This window comes from Mauremys mutica, chromosome 7 (assembly GCF_020497125.1).
Source record: "Mauremys mutica isolate MM-2020 ecotype Southern chromosome 7, ASM2049712v1, whole genome shotgun sequence".
NCBI classification, from domain to species: domain Eukaryota; kingdom Metazoa; phylum Chordata; order Testudines; family Geoemydidae; genus Mauremys; species Mauremys mutica.
The window spans coordinates 4,702,893-4,726,503 of NC_059078.1; the positions used below are offsets into that span (position 1 = coordinate 4,702,893).

Sequence of the window (23,611 nt, forward strand, 5' to 3'; positions counted from 1 at the left end):
ATATGTGTTTGCAAAGGTAAGTCATGCAGTTGCACCCTCTGCTGACTGCCAGTGAGTTATGAATACTACTGCCCCCATTCGAAAATGTAGTAAACAGAAAGTTAAATAAATAAGTAGGTAGAAGCTCTAGTATCAATACCCAAATGACCAGCTAACATTCTCAAAACCTTGGACGGTGACCATGCTTCATGCAGAGTTTCTTTAAAGAAACAAGAGAAGGTTCAATATTTTCCTTAAAATAACAGCCCACTCTGATTTAAAAGTGGGGAAGGAGAGTCAGGTTTTGATTATTTATCTGCCACTAACTTGCTCTCAGATAGCTCATTTTCTCCATTTGTAAAATAGGGATCATATCAGCGACCCTCCCAAGGATGCAGTGATGAAAATTACCTGGTTACGGTTTGAACAGTGCTTTGAAAAATGCAAAGCAATCTGTAAGGATGTGATGTACCTACAAGTGCTGCTGCTAAATCATTAATAATAGACTACAAATACATACTTTACTCCCAATGCTCTCAAACTATTTTACTTAGAAGCAGCTTCAAGACTGCATTCCTTGTAGAAGGTTTCAAAATTCTGGTACAATAACGACATTTATACTTCAAGGAATTACAGTTTACCATGGAGGGACTCATAATGTGACTTTTCTTTTCTAGAATAAACCAGAGGTGGTCAGAATTGGCAATTCATTTTGTGGCAGGGGTATTGATCAAATCTGTCTTGTAAAGTCCATTCGGGATTATTTTATTATCTGGCCCTGTCAGGAAAGTATGGAGTCTTATTTGCTCACTGATATGGGAGAGCTTTGACAGCGTGTCAGATTTTCCAGATATATAAAGAGACTGACTTTTCTGTGTTTGCAAAGAGGAGAGTGCATGGGTGTTTATCCTCAGGAATGAGGAACCCACCCGAGTGCCACTGACGGGGCTGGAGATATGCTGGCAGTCTGCATTTGGGGGATTTTTTTATTCCATATGTTTGGAGGGAAAGGACAAAATCAGCTGTTTCACAATGCAGGCTTCTGGTGGAAGGCAGGGAATTCTCATTTGTTATTTGCATCCTGAATTGAAGTGGATTTAGTTTGCTGATTAGATTTCTACTAGGTTTTTTTTGTTTTCTCTCTTCTTCTAATGGGGTATCCTGTCCTGACTATAGACTGCAACATTTCAGTTAGATCACAGGGGCACTGAGCATGGTGCTGCAGAGCAAACACGTGACACTGCCCACATTTGGGGTTTGATATAAGACTCAGGAGATTTGGCGAAATCAGAGGTGAAATCCTGGCCCCAGTGAAGTCAATGGCAAAGCTCCCAAAGCTATTGTCCTCTTTAGGTCACCTGAAACTGTGTGAGAGTTACCCCGATACCAAACAGAGAAATGACTGGCTTCAGCAAGCTGTGGTATGGTGACAGTCTGCCCCTGCAGAGTGGCGTGGTTCCAGATGCTTTGTTGCCGAGGTTAGTTTGAGGGAATGGCTCATAGGCCTGCTGCACTGGATAGATATCAAAGGCAACTCAACTGTAACATGCGAGGAGGGTGTTGTCCCAGACAGGAGGCGGATACTAGGCCAGGAGAGTGCCAGCCCACCCATGCACAGCACCGATATTTGGCCAAATGTGGTTCTATGTGCACTAGCAAGTCTGGAGTCATTGAGGGAAGGTTGCCTACCGGCAGGGAAAGAAACACAGGAACCCCAGCTCCTAACAAAACAACTGCTTCTAGGAAAGAAACCCAAATACCTTCCACCGTTTCCAACAGCAGCTCCCCAGAACCTACACTCATTCCCCAACAGGAATTTTGAGCCTGACACTAAGAAACAGAGACTGTCCGTAGATCCCACTAATTTCACTGGGAGCTGTGGGTGCTCAGCATCTCTGAGGAGCAGGCCCTGAGAAGAGGGGTGCATGGTAGCTCCATGGAGCTACGTATGTGCTAGTTACTAATTAGAGTTTTCTTACCTTGGCAATTTGATCTGCCATTTGAAGGCGTCCGTCTAACTCTCGTCTGATCTGTGCAGCTTGCTCATCTGGATTATCCAGCTGTGTGGCAAAAAAAAAAAAAAAGTAAACAGAATTTTTAGGATGAAAAAAGACGACCAGAGCATCACCCAGCAGAAGCCTGTTCAGCTTCTGAGAGCGTACGACTTCATTACATTATTATTTAATATTTGTATTGCACTAGCTCTGACAGGCACCAGTCAAGGTCCGGCCCCATTCTGCAAGGCATGGTACACGCGCATATTGATTCATTTTTCCAAAAAATCTTTAAACAGACATGCTCAGTTGAATGCATTTTGTCAGACTGCATTAGATGCCCATGTAGCTACCTCTGTGGGTAGAAATTCCGTCATGGACAGATATATGAATCCCCCTGGGCTGTTGGGCCAGTTCTACATTCACTGATGTGGGAAAAGCAGTATCATCGCCACTTATAATAGCGCTACTGCGGGGGGCAGCAGAGAGGAGCAAATGGGGGACGTAGAGTTGGTCTCACACAGGCACACGAATAAGGTTATGAGTCGGTCAGATTATGTGATTTTACGTGACCTTTGCAACTTCAGACCCGCACGGCAGGGTTTGGGCTGTTAGTCCTGGGCAGTGGGACTCTGGATTCCGTGACTTATTGTTTATTGACCATGACTTTTACTAAAAATACCCAGGCCCAAATCTTAGCCTTACACATGAGGCATGGTGGGAATTCACTGAAGATAAACTCAGTGTATGCACTAAGGCCCAAAACTTCCTTACTTCCACGGCAAAGTCTACCCTCCCTTTTCACATTATACTTTCTCCATTAGCAGTGTTACCTATAGGTCAACATTTTAGGCTTCATTCAGGCTCCTGGGGAACCCAAGGGCACAGTTCGGGGATGCACTAGCCTTCTGTATAGATTCCCGCCAGTAATGGCGGCATGCCTTATAGTAGCACATGTCAACCTGTAACATCAGAAGATATCTGTACCTATATAAAGAGGAAAGGAAGATGCTTTGCCGAGGAGGACAATAACTCCAAAACACACTTCACCACCCCTTTTATTTTTCAGGCTTTCACTACATTTGCTAACCCATCTCCTTCCTAGGACATAACATCCTATTCCTGTAGCATCTCCTCCTCCTCCTCCTCCAATTTTTCATTTTCAGCTGCAGGGTTCTGGAATATGAGGTAGGTATTCGTGCTCTGGACTCTCGTCAGTACTGCCATCGCAACTATTATGCACAGCAAGTGCTCCAGGTTCTTGTTTGGTCTAAAAATCGTAGGAAAAGCTGTTGTGACCAGGTTTCCAGTTTGTTCAGCAGAGGACGTGACAGGCTGCTCTTGAAGTTTCAATTGCATTTTATTTGTGCTTTAAGTGCCTTGCAGTGTCCCTTGTGTCAGATCAATTTGGTCTGTTGGAGATTTTAATTAACCAATTGTGACCGACGGGGAGGGCATTTAACGGCAGCTAATGACTAATGGCTGGAGGTGAAGCCGAGAGCCTAGAATGTGGCTGGTTAGCAGACGTCAAAGCGCTCTACCCAGAGGTCAGCAGTACAGTTATAAACCACTAAGAGTTGCAGGGGTAGGTAAACGAGTAGCTACCTTTGCCATTTTTTTTTTATTGACACATTGGTTGAAGTTAAAAGTCCCATCACACATTTCCACAGACACAACATTCTGTTTTCAGCACTACTCTTTCCCTAGCAGTTAAAAGCAGACGCCCAGTCCTGAAGTCTTTAACGAGGCACATGTCCCAATCTGGTCTCAAGGTGTGTTGAGGATATTCTGAGAGAGGGCCACATTGGGCACCAGTTTCATTTTAGTGGGAATAAAATAGCATAGATAATAGATTCAAAAAGTCTTAACAGATTAAATGAGAGAGAAATAAAAGAGGATACTCTGCTGTGTTATTCTCTGAAGGTTTATGCATAATAATTCCTAGGGAATTTAAAATTTCTGTGTAATATCCACATTTACATAAACACTAGGCCGGCCCCCTCGGCTGTTGTGCAGCCACTGAAGTTAATGGAGCAATGCTGGTTTACACCAGCTGAGGATTTGGCCCATTATATTAGCAGTTCTTGAATCTACTGACTTCCGTAGCAATTTGGATGAATAAAGATCGGTACGGGCTTCACTATCGTGCTGCATAACTTCCTAGTGTGCAGGGATCATAACAGAAAGTACAGCTGTGATTTTCTATTTGTTGTGCGCTATACGCAGGTGTACACAATATTCACCTCGGACACACTGGCTTGACCAGCCCTTACGGCCATTAGTTTGCATTGCAGTGCTATTGCGCGTCTTCTCTCTCTTTTCTTCCTTAAGACCTCAACCCTCACGAGAGCCAATCCACACCACCAGGGGCGAGATCCTTTCACCATCGACGTGTGGAATCCTGCAGTGTGCTGCTGTTCGCAGTTGCACTGACTCTGAAAGCTCCAACAGGAAGGAGTTGCTCGTGACAGTTAAGCATGCAGTTCCAGCATGGTTCTATGACACACAGGGGCTAACTCTCTCTTGCATCAGTGTAACTCCGGGGTAAGTCCATTATCTTCAGCATTGGTACAAGTGTAAGTGAAATCAGAATCAGACCCAAAAGGAGCAGATAGGAGGCAGGGCCGGATTTCCAGTTAGGCACACTAGGCATGTGCTTATGGGTGCCAGCGTTCTAGGGATACGGTCAGCTGTAGGGGGGGCACTGAAGATGCTGTGCCTAAGGCCACTAAGGTGTAAATCCAGCCCTGATAAGAGGAATAAGAAGGTGCCAACTAAGGCTTGGCAAGCCAGTTAATTGGCCAGTCAGCTACCTGCCTATTTCACCACTCAAATATAAACAAATATTTCAGGAAGAATGCCCCTATGTAGGCGGTGGCCTACCTTTCTGATTGTTAGCAAGCTTATTTAAATGTCTCAATCACTCACTTTACTATGTGCTAAGGTCACCTGATGGGAAAAAGATGAATAACTGGAAGTTGAGCCTCTTGATTCGCTAGAATCTTCTAGAACAGAACATTGCAGGTGGTGGTGGGGTGTCTTTATTTTATACAAGGCCACCAATGTACATATCAGTTTACAAAGCACATTAAAATGATGATGACAAAGATATAGATGAAGCAATTGAAGCTGTTAAAGAAAGAGATAATGAAAAGCAAGGTACTTGAAGAGTTAGCCTGCTGTCTACCTAGCATAAGTGCACTTAAAGAGGACTTTTTTTTTTTTTTAAGAATTGCAATGTTTTTGTTTTATTGCATTTTAACTTCATTTTTTCATTTGTAAATGTTCAGTCTTAATGTTTGTATTTAAATGCTAACCAACCATTGCTACAAAGGTAATAATTATTCTTTCATTTTTAAGAACTTAATTTCATTGTATTTTGCCTTATTCTCAGCTCAAACAACTCAGTTAAGTCACTTTTTTAAATATAATTAGGCAAATATTTATCCAAGGCTAAACCTACAGGAGACCATAGAGTCTTACTCTTTATTATTGTTCTAATAAATTACTGCTTCAAAGTGTTTGACCATTTTTGACATTATTTGACACTATTTGACCAATGTTTGACTGGTCAAGCGACCAAGTACTTTCGGCCCATTCAAATGCCCAACGTTACGCTGACTTTACAGACACTTTCCCAACTATAAGTACAGTTTAAACTCCTTTGGGTAAGTTGAGACACAGCAGGAATCTAAAAACTTCAAACTGGCAATGGTAAGTAGGAGTGCTAGTAGCAACACTTCTTTTCACAAGATACAGGAGAGTCATCAGGTTCAGCAGCATTAAACATTTCAATATTGTTCTGGTTCATATTTCTTTTGTAAATATCCCTTAATGCAAGTGGAAACTGATTCTCCTGTCACAGTTTCCTAGTAGTATCTGTTTAGGAGACTGGGGAATCAAAAACTAAAATCTAGGACCACAATATTAGTTCTGTGACAGTACCATTGCCACTTCTTGTCTCTTGTAAGAAATAACTTAACCTCCCCCCCAACTTTTACTGAAGCTAACCACATTGAAATCAGGGTTTTCTTTCCCCTAGCAGTTATCTTGTCTTGCTATTTGGCTCTTCTAACGATGATGGTCAGTAGGGTGAACAGACAGCAAGTGTGAAAAATCAGACGGGGGTGGGGGGTAATAGGCGCCTACATAAGACAAACCCCCAAATATCGGGACTGTCCCTATAAAATCGGGACATCTGGTCACCCTAATGGTCAGAGTGACCTGTTCTGCCTGTTGGAAAGCAATATCACCATAAGCCATTGTACCACTAGTGCTCTCAGTCGCTGCTTCCCATAAAGCAATTTTATAACCTGGCTTAGAGTTGCTGTAACTGTCTTCCTATGTATTATCCTTCTCCAGAGACAAATTGCTCCACAGAGCAACCACTTGCCTGGTGCAGTGCAGTCTGGAAAGTTACAGCTACAGCAACCATTAGAGTTTCAATTCCCAATATGACTAATGCATATTGCACTTGGGTTTGAATGTATTTGCAATATGCCATCAAAACACTGGTGTGTCACAGTTTCCTTCCTATTGTCTCCTTGCATAACTTAAATGTTTCTTTTCCCCTCATATATGTATGCATGTGTATGTGTGCTGATGTGCTTCAGTAGGTCTGATTTCTCAGGGTATGTCTTCACTACCCGCCGGATCGGCGGGTGGCAATCGATTTCTCGGAGTTCTCATCTAGACGCGATATATCGAACCCCGAACGCGCTCCTGTCGACTCCGGAACTCCACCGGAGCGAGTGGCGGTAGCGGAGTCGACGGGGGAGCCGCGGATGTCGATCCCGCGCCGTGAGGACGGGTAAGTAATTCGAGCTAAGATACTTCGACTTCAGCTACGCTATTCATGTAGCTGAAGTTGCGTACCTTAGATCGACCCCCCCCCCAGTGTAGACCAGGCCTCAGAGAGTTCAGAGTCATTACAGCTGGCACTGAGGGAATGTATTTTTCTGATTCAATTTAAAGGCCTCAGTCACTGATTTAACGTAAGCCACAAACCTGCTAAGCATCCTGGGCCTGATCAAAAGCTCACTGAGGTCAATGAGAGTATTTCTATTCCTGTCAATGACCTTTGGCTCAGGCTTATTTGTACTCCATTCCCTGTGGCTGTGCCACAAGCATTTCATAATTTGACCTTTTAACGTCAGAACTCAACATGGTGTTGCTCTGGATTCTATGTGGCCATGGTCCTGAAACCAATAGGAGCTCAGCTCCTCTCAGGATCAGGCCCTTTGGGACACTCCCCCCTGCGCCACGTTCCCCAAATATCTTCCCTATTAACAAATGCATTATCCAGACTTGCTTCCACTGGACTGAACAGACTTTCAGAGCAGCTCCGTTAAATGAGGGAAATGTACCAAGTCCCCCTTTCCTTTAGAACTCTGAAACAGACGTCGTTATTCCAAGTTCGATTTGAGCGACAGTAATTGAGGTTAATCACATTACCCCAAATAACCTGAATTCTAAATGTAGAAATCAAGGAGGTGTTCTTGGATAGCTGTCCTTCTAATATGCTAATAAGCCAGCGCAATGCCTTACAGCAGCACTTTCTAGACTATCAGGATTTTGCAGGCATTTTCCAGTAACGCTGCAGCTGGAGGAAATTGTGTGAGCTTCTCTTGTGAAGGGAAGGATAGGACTAGGGAGATTATTTGTGTTATGAGGTTACATCCACAGCTGCTCTCTCAGTCCTGATCTGGAGGATAAAGCATTCCTTTTTAAAAGGAAGCGTTGCCATGACCAGTTGAACAAAGTGATATGAAAAGCCACATATCCCTACAATTTTAAAACATTATGCAGGCTTTTAAGTACTTAACTCCAATAACCGTACATGGCAGCTCCATGGCTACCACTCATTCTTTGAAAAACTTATCCAGAACTAGTCTGTAGCATAACATTAGTGAAACTTATGCCTGGTCTACACTGAAACGTTAGGTTAACATTGCTAAGTTAACTGTAGCTATGCCAATCTATCCCTGAGTATAGACATGGCTAGGTCAGTGGAAGAACTTTTCCATCAACCTAGCTACTGCCGCTCGGAGAGGTGGATTGGTTACAGCTACAGAAAAACCCCTTTCATCACTGTAGCAAGCATCTACACTACAGTGCCATGGCCACATAGCTGCAGCTCCACCGATGTGCTGCTGTAGCACTCATAGTGTAGACATGGCCTTAGTTTACCAAATACATTAGAATTCTTTCTCCATGTAGAATAAGGACAAGTGCCAACGACGGAACTGATCCTAGATCGAGAATGTTGAAATATAATTTGCTTGTGAAACACAGTTAAACAGTTAATGTAAAATAAGTTATCTAAGCAATAATGAACAATCTGGTGACAGGAAACTATCCCTGAATAGCAATCAAAGCCCAATTTCTTAGCTAGAGAGTCAGCAATTTATTTTCTGCAGTATGTATGCATACTTTATATTCAAAAACTGACAGCCAAATATATAAATGATTTACAAGGTCAAAGAGAAATTGAATTAGTCTGGTTCTGCATTATGACTTTTTTATGGGTGTGCTATGAATAAAGCAAAGATATAAATCATAAGGTTGCCCCAGTCAATTAAGTCTGAAAAAGTATCATAAATCTCAGTGTACATAAGATATGTCACATGTGCCAATTTTTTTCCAGCAACATGTCAAAAATACAGGCCATGCTCAATTTCCAATTCTAATCTGCTCATTACACAATTGCCTAGTTGCATATTGGGTCTTTTCTTATGTCTATCCACACATGCCATTATTTTTTTCCGTTTGCCTTGACGCTTGCCTTGCTACAGTTGTTAAAAGTTTAAAAATATGCAGATTTGACTCAAATTAGGAACAAAAATGTATCAGAACCAGAGTTAGTGTGCACCGGAATGTACAGCAGAGTACCGTACATTCATTTGTAGTTACCGAATGTTGACTGTTCCATTACAGTAAAAGAATCTGGCAAAAAGATTGGCTTACATACAAACTGTTTATGAAATATTCTTTGACTGGATGCAATTTTTTTTAGAGGAGGTTATTGACATAAGGAGGACTTTAGTAACAACCCATCCTATGATTCTGTACAATTGATACACCCTCAACAATTTATAAACCCTACTCAAGAACTGTTTCAGATTATTAATAGAGCCTCTTCATTATGACAACCTTGCCAATGAGCAATCAAGGTTGGAGTCTACGACACTGAGTCACACTCACCATGAGAACGTGGCAAACTCAACTTCTGTACTTTAGGGACATCGTGAATAAAAGACACTGCACTTTAGGAGGAGGAAGAAAAGTCAGAGGAAAAGGAAAACAACCACTAGTAATTTAACCTGCACTATGTTAAACAATATGGAGCGCAACACTAAGATGAAGCAGTAAAGAAATCTGAATCAAACCAGTTTCAAGTCTGACACTGTTCAGTTTGCTACTAAGACACCTGAATGCCCTGAACCATGCTTTATGTTTTAATGTTATCAGACAAGATTCTGATCTCAGTTACATCAGTGAAACCCAGGAGGAACTTCAGTGGAGTTAATCTGGGTTTTCATCAATTAAAAAGAACAGGCCACCATTGATCCCAGTTTAAATGCTCTAGTAAAGGCTTTGTTGTTACAGATTAAAAACAAACCCATCACAGTGCAGTTGTAGTAAAAAAGGTGACTGGACATGACATCAGAGTGTCAGACTTATTCCCTCTCCATTACATATATCTCAGGCTATGGCTACACTTAAACTTCAAAGCGCTGCCGCGGCAGCGCTTTGAAGTGCTAAGTGTAGTCAAAGCGCCAGCGCTGGGAGAAAACTCTCCCAGCGCTGTCCGTACTCCACCTCCCTGTGGGGAATAACGGACAGCGGTGGGAGCGCGGCTCCCAGCGCTGGGGCTTTGACTACACTGGCGCTTTGTAGCGCCGCAATTTGCAGTGCTGCAGAGGGTGTGTTTTCACACCCTGCTGCAGCGCTGCAAATTTGTAAGTGTAGCCAAGCCCTCAGATTGTTTAAAACAAGAGAGTTAAGAAACCTCTTCAAGCCCAACCTACTTCTGAAAAACAAAATTAAGCTATGCATGTTCTTTCTGCTTTTTTAATCATCAGTAGTAATGCTGATTTGGCAGTCAGACCTTAATTTCTATGGTTGAAGATGAGGCTGGATACAAACCAGCTGACAACCCCATAGCTACACAGGCTCTGTTAGCTGTTAACATTAGATTTTGTCAATAACATAAGCAAGTTGCGATTCAGAACACATAAGGAGTTCATAGAATCATAGAGTATTAGGGTAGGAAGGGACCTCAGGAGGTCGTCTAGTCCAACCCCCTGCTCAAAGCAGGACCAACACCAACTAAATCATCCCAGCCAGGGCTTTGTCAATCCGAGCCTTAAAAACCTCTACAGAAGGAGATTCCACCACCTCCCTAGGTAACCCATTCCAGTGCTTCACCACCCTACTAGTGAAATAGTGTTTCCTAATATTCAACCTAGACCTCCCCCACTGCAACTTGAGACCATTGCTCCTTGTTCTGTCATCTGCTACCACTGAGAACAGTCTAGATCCATCCTCTTTGGAACCCCCTTTCAGGTAGTTGAAGGTTGCTATCAACCCTCCTCCCCGCCCTTCTTCTCTTCTGCAGACTAAACAATCCCAGTTCCCTCAGCCTCTCCTCGTAAATCACGTGCCCCAGACTCCTAATCATTTTCGTTGCCTTCTGCTGGACTCTCTCCAATTTGTCTACATCCTTTCTGTGGTGGGGGGCCCCAAAACTGGACGCAATACTCCAGATGTGGCCTCACCAGTGCCAAATGTTGTTTAAATAGATTATGCTCTTATATAAATACTAGGAAAGTAAGACTACAATACCACACCTCAAGTGAAGTGTTGTGCATCCTTAAACATTTAGGCCTGAAATTATCATGAGCAACACAGTTAGAAGTATCTTCATGATGAACTAGAAGGATTTTTAATAAAAAGATGAAACATACAGATATATCCTTCAATTAATAGTCGGGCATTTAAAATATACAACTTGGATGCGACAAACACCGTCTACACTATTGTCTCCAACCATTACAAGACAGCAGCATGAAGGCAAAAAGTGTTGGGATCATTTTCTAATTTTAACCCCTTTCTGCCAGTCGCTCCTAATGCTGAGTGCTGCTTCAAAACAAACATCAGGAAGTCCTGATTCATGCTGCCTCAGGGTTAACAAGGACCCATTTGGCTGAACATTTTCCCTGTTGTGAAAGGTTTCCACATCATTCTGGGTGCAAACTAGTCTCAGCCTGTGCCTTGCACTGCTTTTGAATATGGAGATGCAGTACCTCCACTTTTTACAAATTATTGTAGCAGCTTATGGATCATTGCAAACAGTAATTTGCTTAATCAGAACAACATGCTTGGAGCTGTACAAGACACAAAGATAAAAGCAGCCCTTGGACCTGGAGAGCGTACAGTCTCTGGGTTGACTCTGTGCTCATTGATATCAATGCCAAACATTCCCATGCACTTCAGTGGTGCAGGACCAGACATTAAAAAATAGCCTTTCAGGAGACAGAGTGTGCTGGGAAATCCAAGAGAGGTGATAACTAAATGTTCTATTCCCTCTCTGCCTCTGAAAAATGGGTTTGTACAGGACCATATCACAGACTCACCTGAGCCAGAGGTCTGCAGAGCATCCTCACCTTTCCGTTACAGGAAATAAATTAACACTTGACTCAAAATGGCCACCTGAACACTAAAGTCCATAACATAAAACATTCCATCACTGATTCATGACCAGGCCAGGTTTGTTAGGTTAAGACAAGGAGAACCTTCCTTCGCTGTCACAGCCTCACCCAGAACGGCCTTCAAAAGAAACAGCAGTACCTTTTTATTGGCCTGCTGGGCCCTGATTGGCTTCTTCCTGCGCCTGGCCATTTTAGCCACTGGAGGACCAACAAACAGCCAATCCTAGGAGATGTCTATAGGCAATCCCTGAGGTCCAAACTCACTGCTCTTTTCCACAAGGACAGCATCATAGGATATACCAGGCATTTGCTGGAGGTCCCACTGCCTTGGCACAACCCACCCTATGCAGGGCTGCCCAGAGGATTCAGGAGGCCTGGGGTCTTCGGCGGCGGGGGCCCCCCGCTTCAGTGGTAATGAGTCCTTCCGCTCCGGGACCCGCTGCCGAAGTGCCCCAAAGAGCCGCGGCGGGGGCCCCCCGCTGCCGGACCCACCGCCCAAGTGCCGGGCCTTCGGCGGTAATTCGGCGGCGGGGGGTCCTTCCGCCCTGGGGCAGAAGGACCCCCCGCCGCCGAAGACCCGGAGGGGAAGAAGCTCCGGGGGCCCGGGCCCCGCGGGAGTTTTCCGGGGCCCCTGGAGCGAGTGAAGGACCCTGGCTCCAGGGGCCCCGAAAAACTCTCGTGGGGGCCCCTGGAGCAAACTGCCCCACTTGTGCCCCACCCCCCCGGGTGGCCCTGACCCTATGATGCTGTCCTTGTGGAAAAGAGCAGTGAGTTTGGACCTCAGGCCCTATATATCCTAAGCATGGCAGTCTTGTAGGCTGTCAAATACAACAGCATTAACATCAAGGAATACAAGATTTAAAAGGCAGGCAAGGAAAATCATTATTATTATTTTTCTTTTTATTACAGCAGCACCTAGAGATCCCAATGAAGAGCAAGGCCTGACTGAGCCAAGCGCTGTACAAAGAGAAGGAAAAAGACAATCCATGCTCTGAACAGTCTCATCTAGTTAAATACCGGATCCAGTCGAGCCGGTATAGAAGACGAGAGGGAGGCTGGTGAAAGGAAGACAAGGTTAGTAGCAAGAGTAACACATACTCACATACACACACGTCAGCTACAAGCAGAACTGGCAGGTTTCAAGTCCGGTTCTTTTTCTTAGTTTGCTTTTTTAATAAAGGGATTATAGTAAATCTCTGAATTTAGCCAAATTTAGACATATACAGAAGAAAATGATAAATTTTTTTAGTTGTGCGCGAACAATAACATCATTATAGAATGAGGCCCCACTTACCCAAGTCCCTTTGGGTGAAATTCACCCCCTGTGCATAGGGGCAGCATAAAGCCTACGACCATCTTAGATGTTTCAGGGAGGCACCGGCTGACTCATGGCAGAGAGCTGAATTTCACCTATTTAAGCCAAAGGTCTTATCATTGTAGTAGCTTAACATACGACCATTAACCATTTTAAGAAGATATTAATCAATTGTACTGCTTCTATGGCTGTGATGCTAAGTACAGGCTTGTATGTATTTAATAATCAACCTAGAGACTGCAGATTGGGTTGTGCTTTTCGGAACATTAATATTCTCTGAAACACCACCATACAAACAGCAAATCATGCAACCACAATGCCCAAAGGCTTCAAAGAAAAAGTTTTATGGCTCTTACCACTCAAGCATGACATGTGCCATCTAACTCAGCAAATGGTTGATTAAACATTTCAAAGTAAACATAGTGTAAGTCTGTGCTGAACAAGATAACAATATGGGTGACAATTTGCAGCTTTGATGTAGGGCTTTTGGAGGGATCCTTTTGCTAGTAAAAGGTGGTTTGACTTGGTAATGTACAATGAGAAAAATACTGAAAAATTCATAAGCTTTTTTTAATTAATAATTAATCTGTAAGTCAACGTATTCTAGTAATTTATAGTAGCGGACACCATCGAGTGCTGAAGGCTTAAAAAAAAATGCATGCCTTCTGAATTGTTACATTTCCTGGCAGCCCTTAGTTTCTTATCAGAAAGCCGCTGCTCCCAGAGATAAAGCAGGCTGGTTTTGACATAAGCTGGGAGGACACGCTGTAATATATTCTGCATTGTGAACTGTACATGACGTCTTGGAATACCTTTGATGCTGTACTCATAAAAACTGGGGGATCTAAATTTTTAATTGTTGACAACCCCCGCAGTCAGGTAGGATGTTGAATTTTCTCTTTAAATTGGAAATGTGAATGATGTTAAGCTGCCTTGGTAGCTTAAGTCACTAATACTTTCCTAACGTGTTAATCCTCTGCACAGTAAATTCCAACCCTAGTAGTGGCAGCTGTTTTGGGATTTGAAGTGACGAGGAGGAAAAAGGAGAAAGAATGGAAGTTTTGATGTGTCATAGACCTCTGTGTCACCAAGCTTATGTAAGAGGCCTGGCACTGTTAGCTCCTCTGGATGTAGACTCTAAGTTACCACCTGAAATATTCAAGGGACATTTTCTGAACAGGATGCAGAGATTGGAAGTGCAAGTCGTATTCTCTGGGCACCATGCTGATGAGCTCTCTATTAGAGAAGGCAGATAATAATAGCTGGTAAAGAAACGTAAACAATATTTTTTGCAGGGCTGTGGGGGGTTTTTTGGGTCAAAGAAATGCCTACTGCAATTCACAGAAATCTACGACACAAATGAGCCTCAGAGGAAAAATAGCTTCTTGATTTAAGAGCTTAGGATCCAGTGTGCAACACAGCCGGAATGAGATTTGGGGGTAGTTAGTTTTGTCATCTTTTATCTTCATTATGCTTTAACGAGGCCATAACTGCAGTGTTTATACCAGCCCTCCACTGAATTTATTTTAAAGAACTTTACTGACAGATGATACTCATTTGCCAGCATTCATACACCAGACAGGAAGTATTTTCCTTTGCTCCCCAAGGCCCAGACTCAGGCTTTTGACTCAGCCCTGAGAATGGCATGGTGCATAGATGGAGCAACGTGATGAGCCTCCACAAAGCACTGTGCTGCAGGGACCCCCTCCTCAGTTCCAATTTTCCACAGGGACAACAAATATAGCTCATTATCTCCACTAGCTGCTGCACGTGGTGGTGGGGGGAGCCATGACTGTCTGCTCCCTACCCCTCACTCACAGGCACATAGCCACTGCACCGTCACCTCCCTCAGTCCCAAGATTCCTAAGATCTGAGTAGGTCCCATGCAGCAGGGTCAGAGAGGGGTGTGTGTGTGTGTGTGTGTGTGTGTGTGTGCGAGCGCATTTGGGATTGTTACATGCCAACATCGGGAAAGAAAATGAATTTCCATCCCAAAATAAGAAAATACTAGTTCAGAGAACTACCAAATGCTACCTACTGCTCCATAGCTCTAGAATCTTGAAAGGGAATCCTCTAAAACCTTACTTGTATGCATCAATATCCTGTACTAAATCCATGCCCAGGCAACAGAGACAGGGAGATATGGGAATAAATGTAGGGAGTAGGATTTTTTTTTCAAATTCACCACAATAATCATAGTATAAAAAGAAGCCGAAAAAGAAGTCAACCTTTTCTGGGGTCAAGAGAAAATAAGTTTTAACCAATGCACGTCTTTCAAGAAGACCTTGATTCAGCATAACTTCAGTTATACTACTCACTGCTGTCACTAGTAATTTTACCAAAGGTTTTTCTGCTCTTCAAATACAACTAGCATAATTAAAAGCTGCCTAAGGGTACCTTTAACTTGGCCATTTATAATATATGGAGATATACCTATCACATAGAACTGGAAGGGACCCTGAAAGGTCATTGAGTCCAGCCCCCTGCATTCACTAGCAGGACCAAGTACTGATTTTGCCCCAGATCCCTAAGTGGCCCCCTCAAGGATTAAACTCACAACCCTGGGTTTAGCAGGCCAGTGCTCAAACCACTGAGTTATCCATTTAGATTCCCTGGAAACACTCTCAGGTTTAGAGTAATCAAAATATTGATGATGAAATGCAAAACTTCTCTAAATTCACAGAATTCGAAAATGTGCCCAGTTTATCTTAGACTTTTACTAAGGTACACAACATTTTCAAGCAACAGCAGGCCCACCTGCGGAGGAAATGACTGAGGTTTTGAGCAGAAGAGACCAGTTTCCAAATCAAAATGAGCAAAACTGGGACCTCTCTTCTGAGCAAAGGCAGCAGCCACCATGAATACTTGCAAACCTCATGCTGACTAGACAATAACTGTCATTGCACACAACTTTGGGAAAGGGTCAAAGTCAGGCAAATCAGGGAAAAAATTTCCAGCAAAATCCCATGAAATGAAGTTTGTGCATGGAGAAGATTATTTCATTTCAATTTTTTTAAAATTGTCAAATAGATAATTCAGGAAACATAATGGCCATGTATCCAGTTAGTTTCATAAGATGGGAAAAGCCATTCAGTATAATTTATTTTAAAATTCATGGAATAAGTTACTCATCGACTAGATCTGCTTGGGAATTACACACAGCCCCATTAGATTTGCCAGTCAGTAATCACCGTGCTGCCTCAATCACTTCCCTTGCAATTCACCACCTCCTCTCTGGATTACACAATTCCTTCTGCATTCTGACCAAGCATTTCATCATGCACTGAACTGACAAACTCTGACTGCACATGAGTTTTGCTGGAGAAGAGCCCTGTGCAATTTTCTATTTAGCTATGCAAAATCTGATCTTCTGCGATGCGTAAATCATTCACAAATAAGGCCACTTGCTATTGGCTGTTAGTTAAGTAGCTGCAGATCATTGGTTATTTTTGGTATACCAGCAAGCATCCATATTATCTAAATGAACTAACCCTGCAGTAAGAAAATAATCAGAAGGTACTAGAGTGAGCTATTTAAGGCAACAGGGGACTTGCAATGTTGTAGAGGCTGATGGATCTTACTTTAATAATTGAAATCTTATTTCACAGTTCACAAGCTTTAGGGCTGGGCCTAAAATATTCCCAAGGCTGAGGTAACTGGTCCACCCTTCCCGAATGCTAATGATAAAAAGTGCAGCAGCTACATTTCCACATTTTACCTACAGCTCTGGCTGCCCAAGCCCTCTAGAAGACGGAAGGTAATAAGTGCCAGCACACAGGTCTTCTTAGCAGGCTTGAACATCTGAAACCTAAATTAGCTCAATTCCAAATGCTACCTATTATAGAAAGAGGGTCTAGAAATGCTGGTTTAATCACACCAGTAAGCAGGTTTCCATGATGTTGCTGAAAATAGTCCTGCTTCTTTGGGATAAAATTCAATTAGCAGTTAAATGAGCTTTTCCTCAAATCATTAGTTTTGAATATACCAAGTAGCTCTTTTAGCAGACTGTAGGTGGGGAAACAGTCACCATTCATGCTGTGCAGGTAGCGTCCTAGGGAGCAATTCAGCTACCCAAAGAAGACCCATCTCTACAGTGCACTAGTGAATCTGTCTGTTTTTCAGTGGCACTGTGCCCAGCGGCGGCTCCGGGCACCAGCGCTCCAGGCACATGCCTGGCCCTGATGGTCCCTGCAAGGGCGGCAGTCAGGCAGCCTTCGGTGGCTTGCCTGCGGGAGGTCCGCCGGTCCCACGGATTCGGCAGTGATTCAGCGGTGGGTACACTGAATCTGCGGGACCGGGGACCTCCCGCAGGCAAGCTGCCGAAGGCTGCCTGACTGCCGTGCTTGGGGCGGCAAAAAAGCTAGATCCGCCCCTGACTGTACTGTCACAGCCAGATGGTGTCACTTCCAGGAGTTACATTATCTTTCAGTTATGTGCAAAGGGAAACGGCACTGGCAGATAGATGGCAGCTAGCTGTACAGAGAGCCAAGTACTGGTGCAACTGCTTACCCATAAACTGACAGGCATCTCTCTGCTCACGGCACAAGGAACTTTGTCATCTCCTGCCCAGGATGACATTGTGGTAAAAAAAACAAACAAACCACACTATTGTGTCCTACACCATGGACAGACACCTCAGCGTGGTTTTTACCTGCTAGGCAGGTCCTAACCTGGCTGAAGCCCACCAGTGGCACTGTGTTTTTCAATATGCCAAATGCTTCACCTTCCACTGGGAATGGGGAGATGTTTTCCCAAAGCGATGCAACCAGGGTGCTGGGGAAGGGAGCCGCAGGTGCTGTTGATGGCATGACGAAGCCTGAGCAGGAAGAAAGTTTTGGGCCAGTCCTTCTTGCCAAGATCAGAGGCTCATCGATGACTCATTAGTCTGGTGGCTGATCAATCAGTGGGCAATAAGCCTGGGGCTCATGCCACCACATGACTCATGCTTTCTGGCAAGGTCTTCTTTCATTGATTCATTCCTACCTGCTGTCGCGAGAAGCTGTAGCCAATCTGACCCCACATTGCGGGTTTATGAGCCACCACTGTGCCAGGCCACCTGCAAGACTGGGAGAGTTCCTCAAGCCCTCTCACCCTTTCAACATCACACCTGACTACCCACTGCCAAGCCCCAGATGTCCCATTCAGTAATCAGCATGCACATGTGGCCCTGGAGGAAGATCGGGGACCAAAGCCTTGTGTACAGCATTGTATATGAAATCTACGGGAATTCTTCATTCTGATCTAAATCATTAATGTAATTGGGAGCATTCCATGTTTGTCCCTTTGCAAGGCCAGATTGTTCTCCGCTGCTGGGGGGGGAGGGGGGGCAGGAAGCAATTCTAGCAGAAAAATTTCAATTGAATTACTTGAAGGTTACATATTTATGAGCAACAATAAATCAAGATAAATATTACATTAAAGAAAAAAGAAAGAGTGGAGAAAGTAGATGTTGCCTGCTCTTCCGTACATTTTCAAGGCATTTAAAAAGTAGTTGGGGTTTGATTGGGAAAGCAAGATACCTTTCTCTTAAAGATACCACACCCTTTGAAGCTATATTTAAAGCACTTCTGGAGCCCCAGAATTCCAATGTAAAATCATTCCATGGATGTACAGGTTACCAATCATATAGCTGCAGATACTGAAGTGTGGAATAAAAAGAAGGGACTGATTATTCAGGTATTATGGTATTGTACAAGGGTTAAAGGCACTCCTATGCGGAGGGCCAGTGCCTCACGTATGTCCCCTGTAAGACCCACTCCAAGGACATATTGGTCAGATTTTTTCTCTATAGTTCATCTGTTACACTAGATATTCCAAGGTGAAATTCAAATCAATATGACAAAACATTTCATGTTTTTTACTGCACTGCACAATAAACTGATTTGGAACAGCTAATCTTGCAGTTTAAATATTAATTCTAACTGACATGGGGGAAAAAAAACCCTGTATATGCATATTCTCCTGGCTCAACTATAACTTTGTACTAGAATGGCATTGTGGCTTGACTACATGACAGCTGAATGTATCATTCTTATGGTGGACACGCCTTTTTTAAGGAGGTGGTTTGGCAGCATATCCTAAAGACAGTCGGACTCTGGACTAGCTTGCTCTCTGGAAGACTGTGCAATAGCTGGATCCCCTCACCTGAGGATGCTTTATCTCTAGCTCTAATGGGCTCAATGGCTATTAACCAATATGATGAGGCGCCCAATCCCATGTTCGAGGTATCCTTAAGCCTCTGACTGTCAGAAGCTGGGACTGGATGGGTCACTTGAAAATTGCCCTGTTCTGTTCAGAGGGAACTCTGATGCATCTGGCACCAGCCACTGTCAGAAGACAGGACACTGGGCTATATGGCTGTTCTTATATCCCTTTAGAAAGCACATTCCATACTCAAACTGTCTGCTGTCTTCTAATCCATCTTTCTGTCACTGATTAACAAAATGCAATAAGTATTGTTTTGTTTTAATGTGCACAGAAGTGACGTGCAAGCAACATCAGCTAACAAGTGCTATTTGCCAGCTATTTGTATTCCTGCTGCCATTGTCAATAGGGCCGATAGAAAGAGATGGAAGCCAAAGCAGCTGGGTTGGCTTCAGTTCCACTAAAAACACTGCAAAATATGTTTATCAGATGGATAAGGACTAAGGGCCTGATCCTGCTCCCAGACATGTCAGTAGCAAGATTTTCATCCACTTCAGTAAGTGAGAATTGAAGCCATGATTACAGAAGAAAGTTTACTTGAATTAGATTTTTAAATGGTTTCATTAAAGTGGAGCAGAAGGCGGGGTGGATATTCTTACTTCAGTTTAAACCAAGCTTATTTTGACTAAGTCAATTTTTCTATTCAATTAGGAATTGATTTAAACTAAAACCAAAATACGTCTGTGTAACAGGGTGATACCCACCTCTCACGACCGCCCCTTTGTTCAGGTGTGTGTCTGCCACTCCTTTTTCAGTCTCTGGTGACCCCTTCTGGCAGCTTCTCTGGCAGTTTCTGATTATATGGGACACAACTCAGACCCCTTTCGGGGTATTAGCCCAACAAAGTCTTTAAGCGCTCCTGGCCCTGGTAGGGAGCCATGCTCCTGGGCTTCCTCCCTAGAGGCTCTTTGCCCACTCTGGTCTGTTCGGCCTCTTAACAGTTCAGATCCCCTTCTGGGGGTTTATTACTGTCCAATTGTAGGTCACTTCCACAGCAGCCCACCCACTACTCTGGGTCCCAGCCCAGGGACCTAAAGAATAGCAGCCATGTGCCTCCATGTACCTTTAACTAAACTGCTTTCAGTTCTCTGGGCCACTTCAGCCTTTACCATTGCTTCACCCTTACCTCAGGGCTCTTCTATGTCCCGGCAGCCAGCCAGGAGCTCTCTCTCATTCCCCTGGTCCTTGCCAGCACTGAGCTGTGCTGAAGGACTGCAGGAGCACGGTCTTCACTCCTCAAGCTCCAAGCAGCAACTTACTCTGGTCTGCACTACAGCTCCTTTTATACTAGCCTGCAACCCTCTGATTGGCTGCATCCCATGCAGCCTCTCTATGCAGCTTGGAGGACTCCTCTACTACTCTTTTTCTGGGATGGGTGTGGAAGGAACTTGAGGCCTTGAGCAGGGGGCCTCTGGGCCTAGTCCACTCCCTCACTGTCTGGCATAAACTGAAATAAAACTTTGTTTACAGAGGAAAGTTGCACTGGTAAAACCAAAGCTGTGATACAGTTAAGAGGATACAGTTAAACTGGTGCAAACCCGTGTCAATGCTCTTATTGTGGTAGAAGACTGGATTTTTTGGCTTAGCTTAAGTCAACTGGGAACAGGTTTAAGTAAGTTAAACCAAAGTAAGAGTATTTACACTAGGGTTAGCACTGGTTTAACTAAACCAATTTCACTACACTGGTTTCTGTGTAGCAAAGCCCTGAACCATTTTTTTTAACTAAACCAATTTGAAATCACACCTTAAGTTAAACTAGTGCAATTGTCTTGTGTAGACAAGCTCCAAGTAATGACTTCAGGATTTGGCAACATATCAAGAAATACTGCTATTGGAACCCAGTGTATGAAGAAACCACTGTAGGAGCACAAAATGCATGGATGCTTCCCCTGAAGGATATTACGCCATAGGATTTCTGGTTATTTGGAGCAATAAGTTAAGGAGCTCAACTCACTGTACCACTCTGACCAATCATCTGCATGTCTGGTCATTAAGTGACCCCACATCTCACCCATTAACATTTCCCCTCTCATCTTACTGCCGCTAGCAACATCACTATTCTTCAGTGATTTCATGACTTCTATGATCACTACCATCAATAATGAGTTGGACTCAGCTTGACATTTGGATTACACTTCGTTTCTTAAGTAGCAAAGAGCGGTGTTCAGAAGGTGATAGTTAGGTCCTTCGTAGAAGTATTCCCCCAGCACTTGCCACCACTATCAACCATATCTCCTTTACAACACACCTGCCAGCCATCATCCCTCAGAGTGACTGATGACAGGCCAGTCTTTTATGCTTGTTTTACATGTGGGTCCAGATTCTTGCTGCACATCCACAATTGGTGGTTTTATTGCAGCCAGTAAAATACCAGACTACAAATACAGACAGACATGAATACCCTGATTGCCAGTAAAGGGTCCCATCAGGTCCTGTTCCAGCTAAATGTTCTTCTTTGCAGGCAGTGGTGGGGTATTTTTATTTTGTGGGTCCCACTTAAGACCTGTGGCTGGAACCATTATCAGTTATGCCATGTCTGAGAGGTATGAGCATTCTGCCATTGGTCCAGCAAATGTATCCACTAGACCAGGGTCTGAAGTGGGAGCAGTGACATTTGTTCCTTACGTCATATGATCTGGTATCTAGTATTAAAAGAGGATCTCATAAAGCTGGGTGACTGGGCAACAAAATGGCAGATAAAATTCAATGTAGATAAGTACAAAGTGATGCACACTGGAAAACATAATTCCAAGTATACATACAAAATGATGTGGTCTAAATCAGCTGTTATCACTCAAGAAAGAGATCTTGGAGTCATTGTGGATAGTTCTCTGAAAACAGTCACTCAATGTGCAGCAGCAGTCAACAAAGCTAACCGAGTGTTAGGCACCATTAGATAAGGGATGGATAATAAGACAGAAAAAATCATAATGCTACTATAGAAATCCACACTCACACCATGAATACTGTGAGCCATTCTGGCTGTCCCATCCCAAAAAAGATGCATTAGAATTGAAACAGTTCAGAGAAGGAGAATGATAATGATTAGGGGTATAGAACAGCTTCCATATGAGGAGTGATTAAAAAGATTAGGACTGTTCAGCTTAGAAAAGAGATGACCGGGGCGGGGGGAGGAGAGGAGATATGACAGAGATCTATAAAATTATGACTGGTGTGAAGAAAGTGACTAGGGAAGTGTTATTTATCCCTTCACATAACACAAGAATTAGAGGTCATCCAATGAAATTAATAGGCAGCAGGTTTAAAACCAAACAAAAGGAAGTATTTCTTCACACAATGTACAGTTAACCTGTTGAACTTGTTGCCAGGGGATAGTGTGAAGGTCAAAAGTATAACTGGGTTCAAAAAAGAATTACATAAGTTCATGAGAGAGAGATTTATCAGTGGTTATTAGTCGAGATGGTCAGGGATGCAACCCAATGCTCTGGGCATCCCTAAATCTCCAGCTACCAGAAGCTGGGACTGGACAACAGGAATGGATCACTTGATAATTGCCCTGTTCCATTCATTCCCTCTGGGGCACCTGGCATTGGCCACTGTCAGAAGACAGGCTATTGGGCTAGAGCAGGGGTTTTCAAACTCTGGCTTGTAGCTCCGCAGGGTTAGCCACTGGCGTCCGGAGATGCTTTGTTTACCTGCTGCGTCTGCAGGTACGGCCGATCACAGCTCTCAGTGGCTGCGGTTCGCTGTTCCCGGCCAATGGGAGCTGTGGGAAGAAGCGTGGGCTGGGCCACCACTTCCCACAGCTCCCATTAGCTAGGAATGGTGAACTGTGGCCACTGAGAGCTGCGATTGGCCGTACCTGTGGACGCCGCAGGTAAACAAAGCATCTCCGGTCCACCAGCAGCTAAGCCTGAGGAGCCGCGACCCAGAGTTTGAAAACCCCTGGACTAGATGGACAATTAGTCTGACCCAATATAGCTGTTATGTTCTTACAAACAACAAATATCATGTGTCTAATTCCAGAGCAGACACACTGAATTTATAAGCGCCTTTCATCAAGATATAATAATCAGAACAAAACTTTCATAATGCCAATTAAAAAATGATTACTTTATCTTCCTCCGAGTTCTCTTGTGAGGTCTTGCTGAGATTTCACAGCATTCCAAGGTTTTAGTTAAATTTAGGTCTGACGTCATTTCCCAGTTCTAACTGGAGCAATAGTATTAACTACGACAATAGAATTTGATTACTTGCTGCACAAGCTTCATAAGGGCTTTTGTGAAAACCCCAATATTTTTTCAAGACATTATCTGAAAATGAAAGAAATGGCACTGGTTGAGTTGTTATCCTTCTCTTTGCCTACTCTGAACACACCGCAGAACTCTGACATTTAAGTGAAAAAGACTACACACTTAACGTTGAAAAATATATTTATTGTTGAG

General features: G+C 43.6%; 1 protein-coding gene across 5 annotated transcripts in view; it reads right to left on the bottom strand.

The window, feature by feature from the left end:
• Window positions 1–23,611, bottom strand: part of CADPS (calcium dependent secretion activator) — a 356,811-nt gene that overhangs the window by 201,025 nt on the left and 132,175 nt on the right. For all 5 annotated transcript variants that reach the window (XM_045025308.1, XM_045025307.1, XM_045025309.1 and 2 more), the window contains one exon: window positions 1,959–2,039. In XM_045025308.1, coding sequence (XP_044881243.1) covers window positions 1,959–2,039 — 81 coding nt within the window. The remainder of the gene's footprint in view (window positions 1–1,958; window positions 2,040–23,611) is intronic.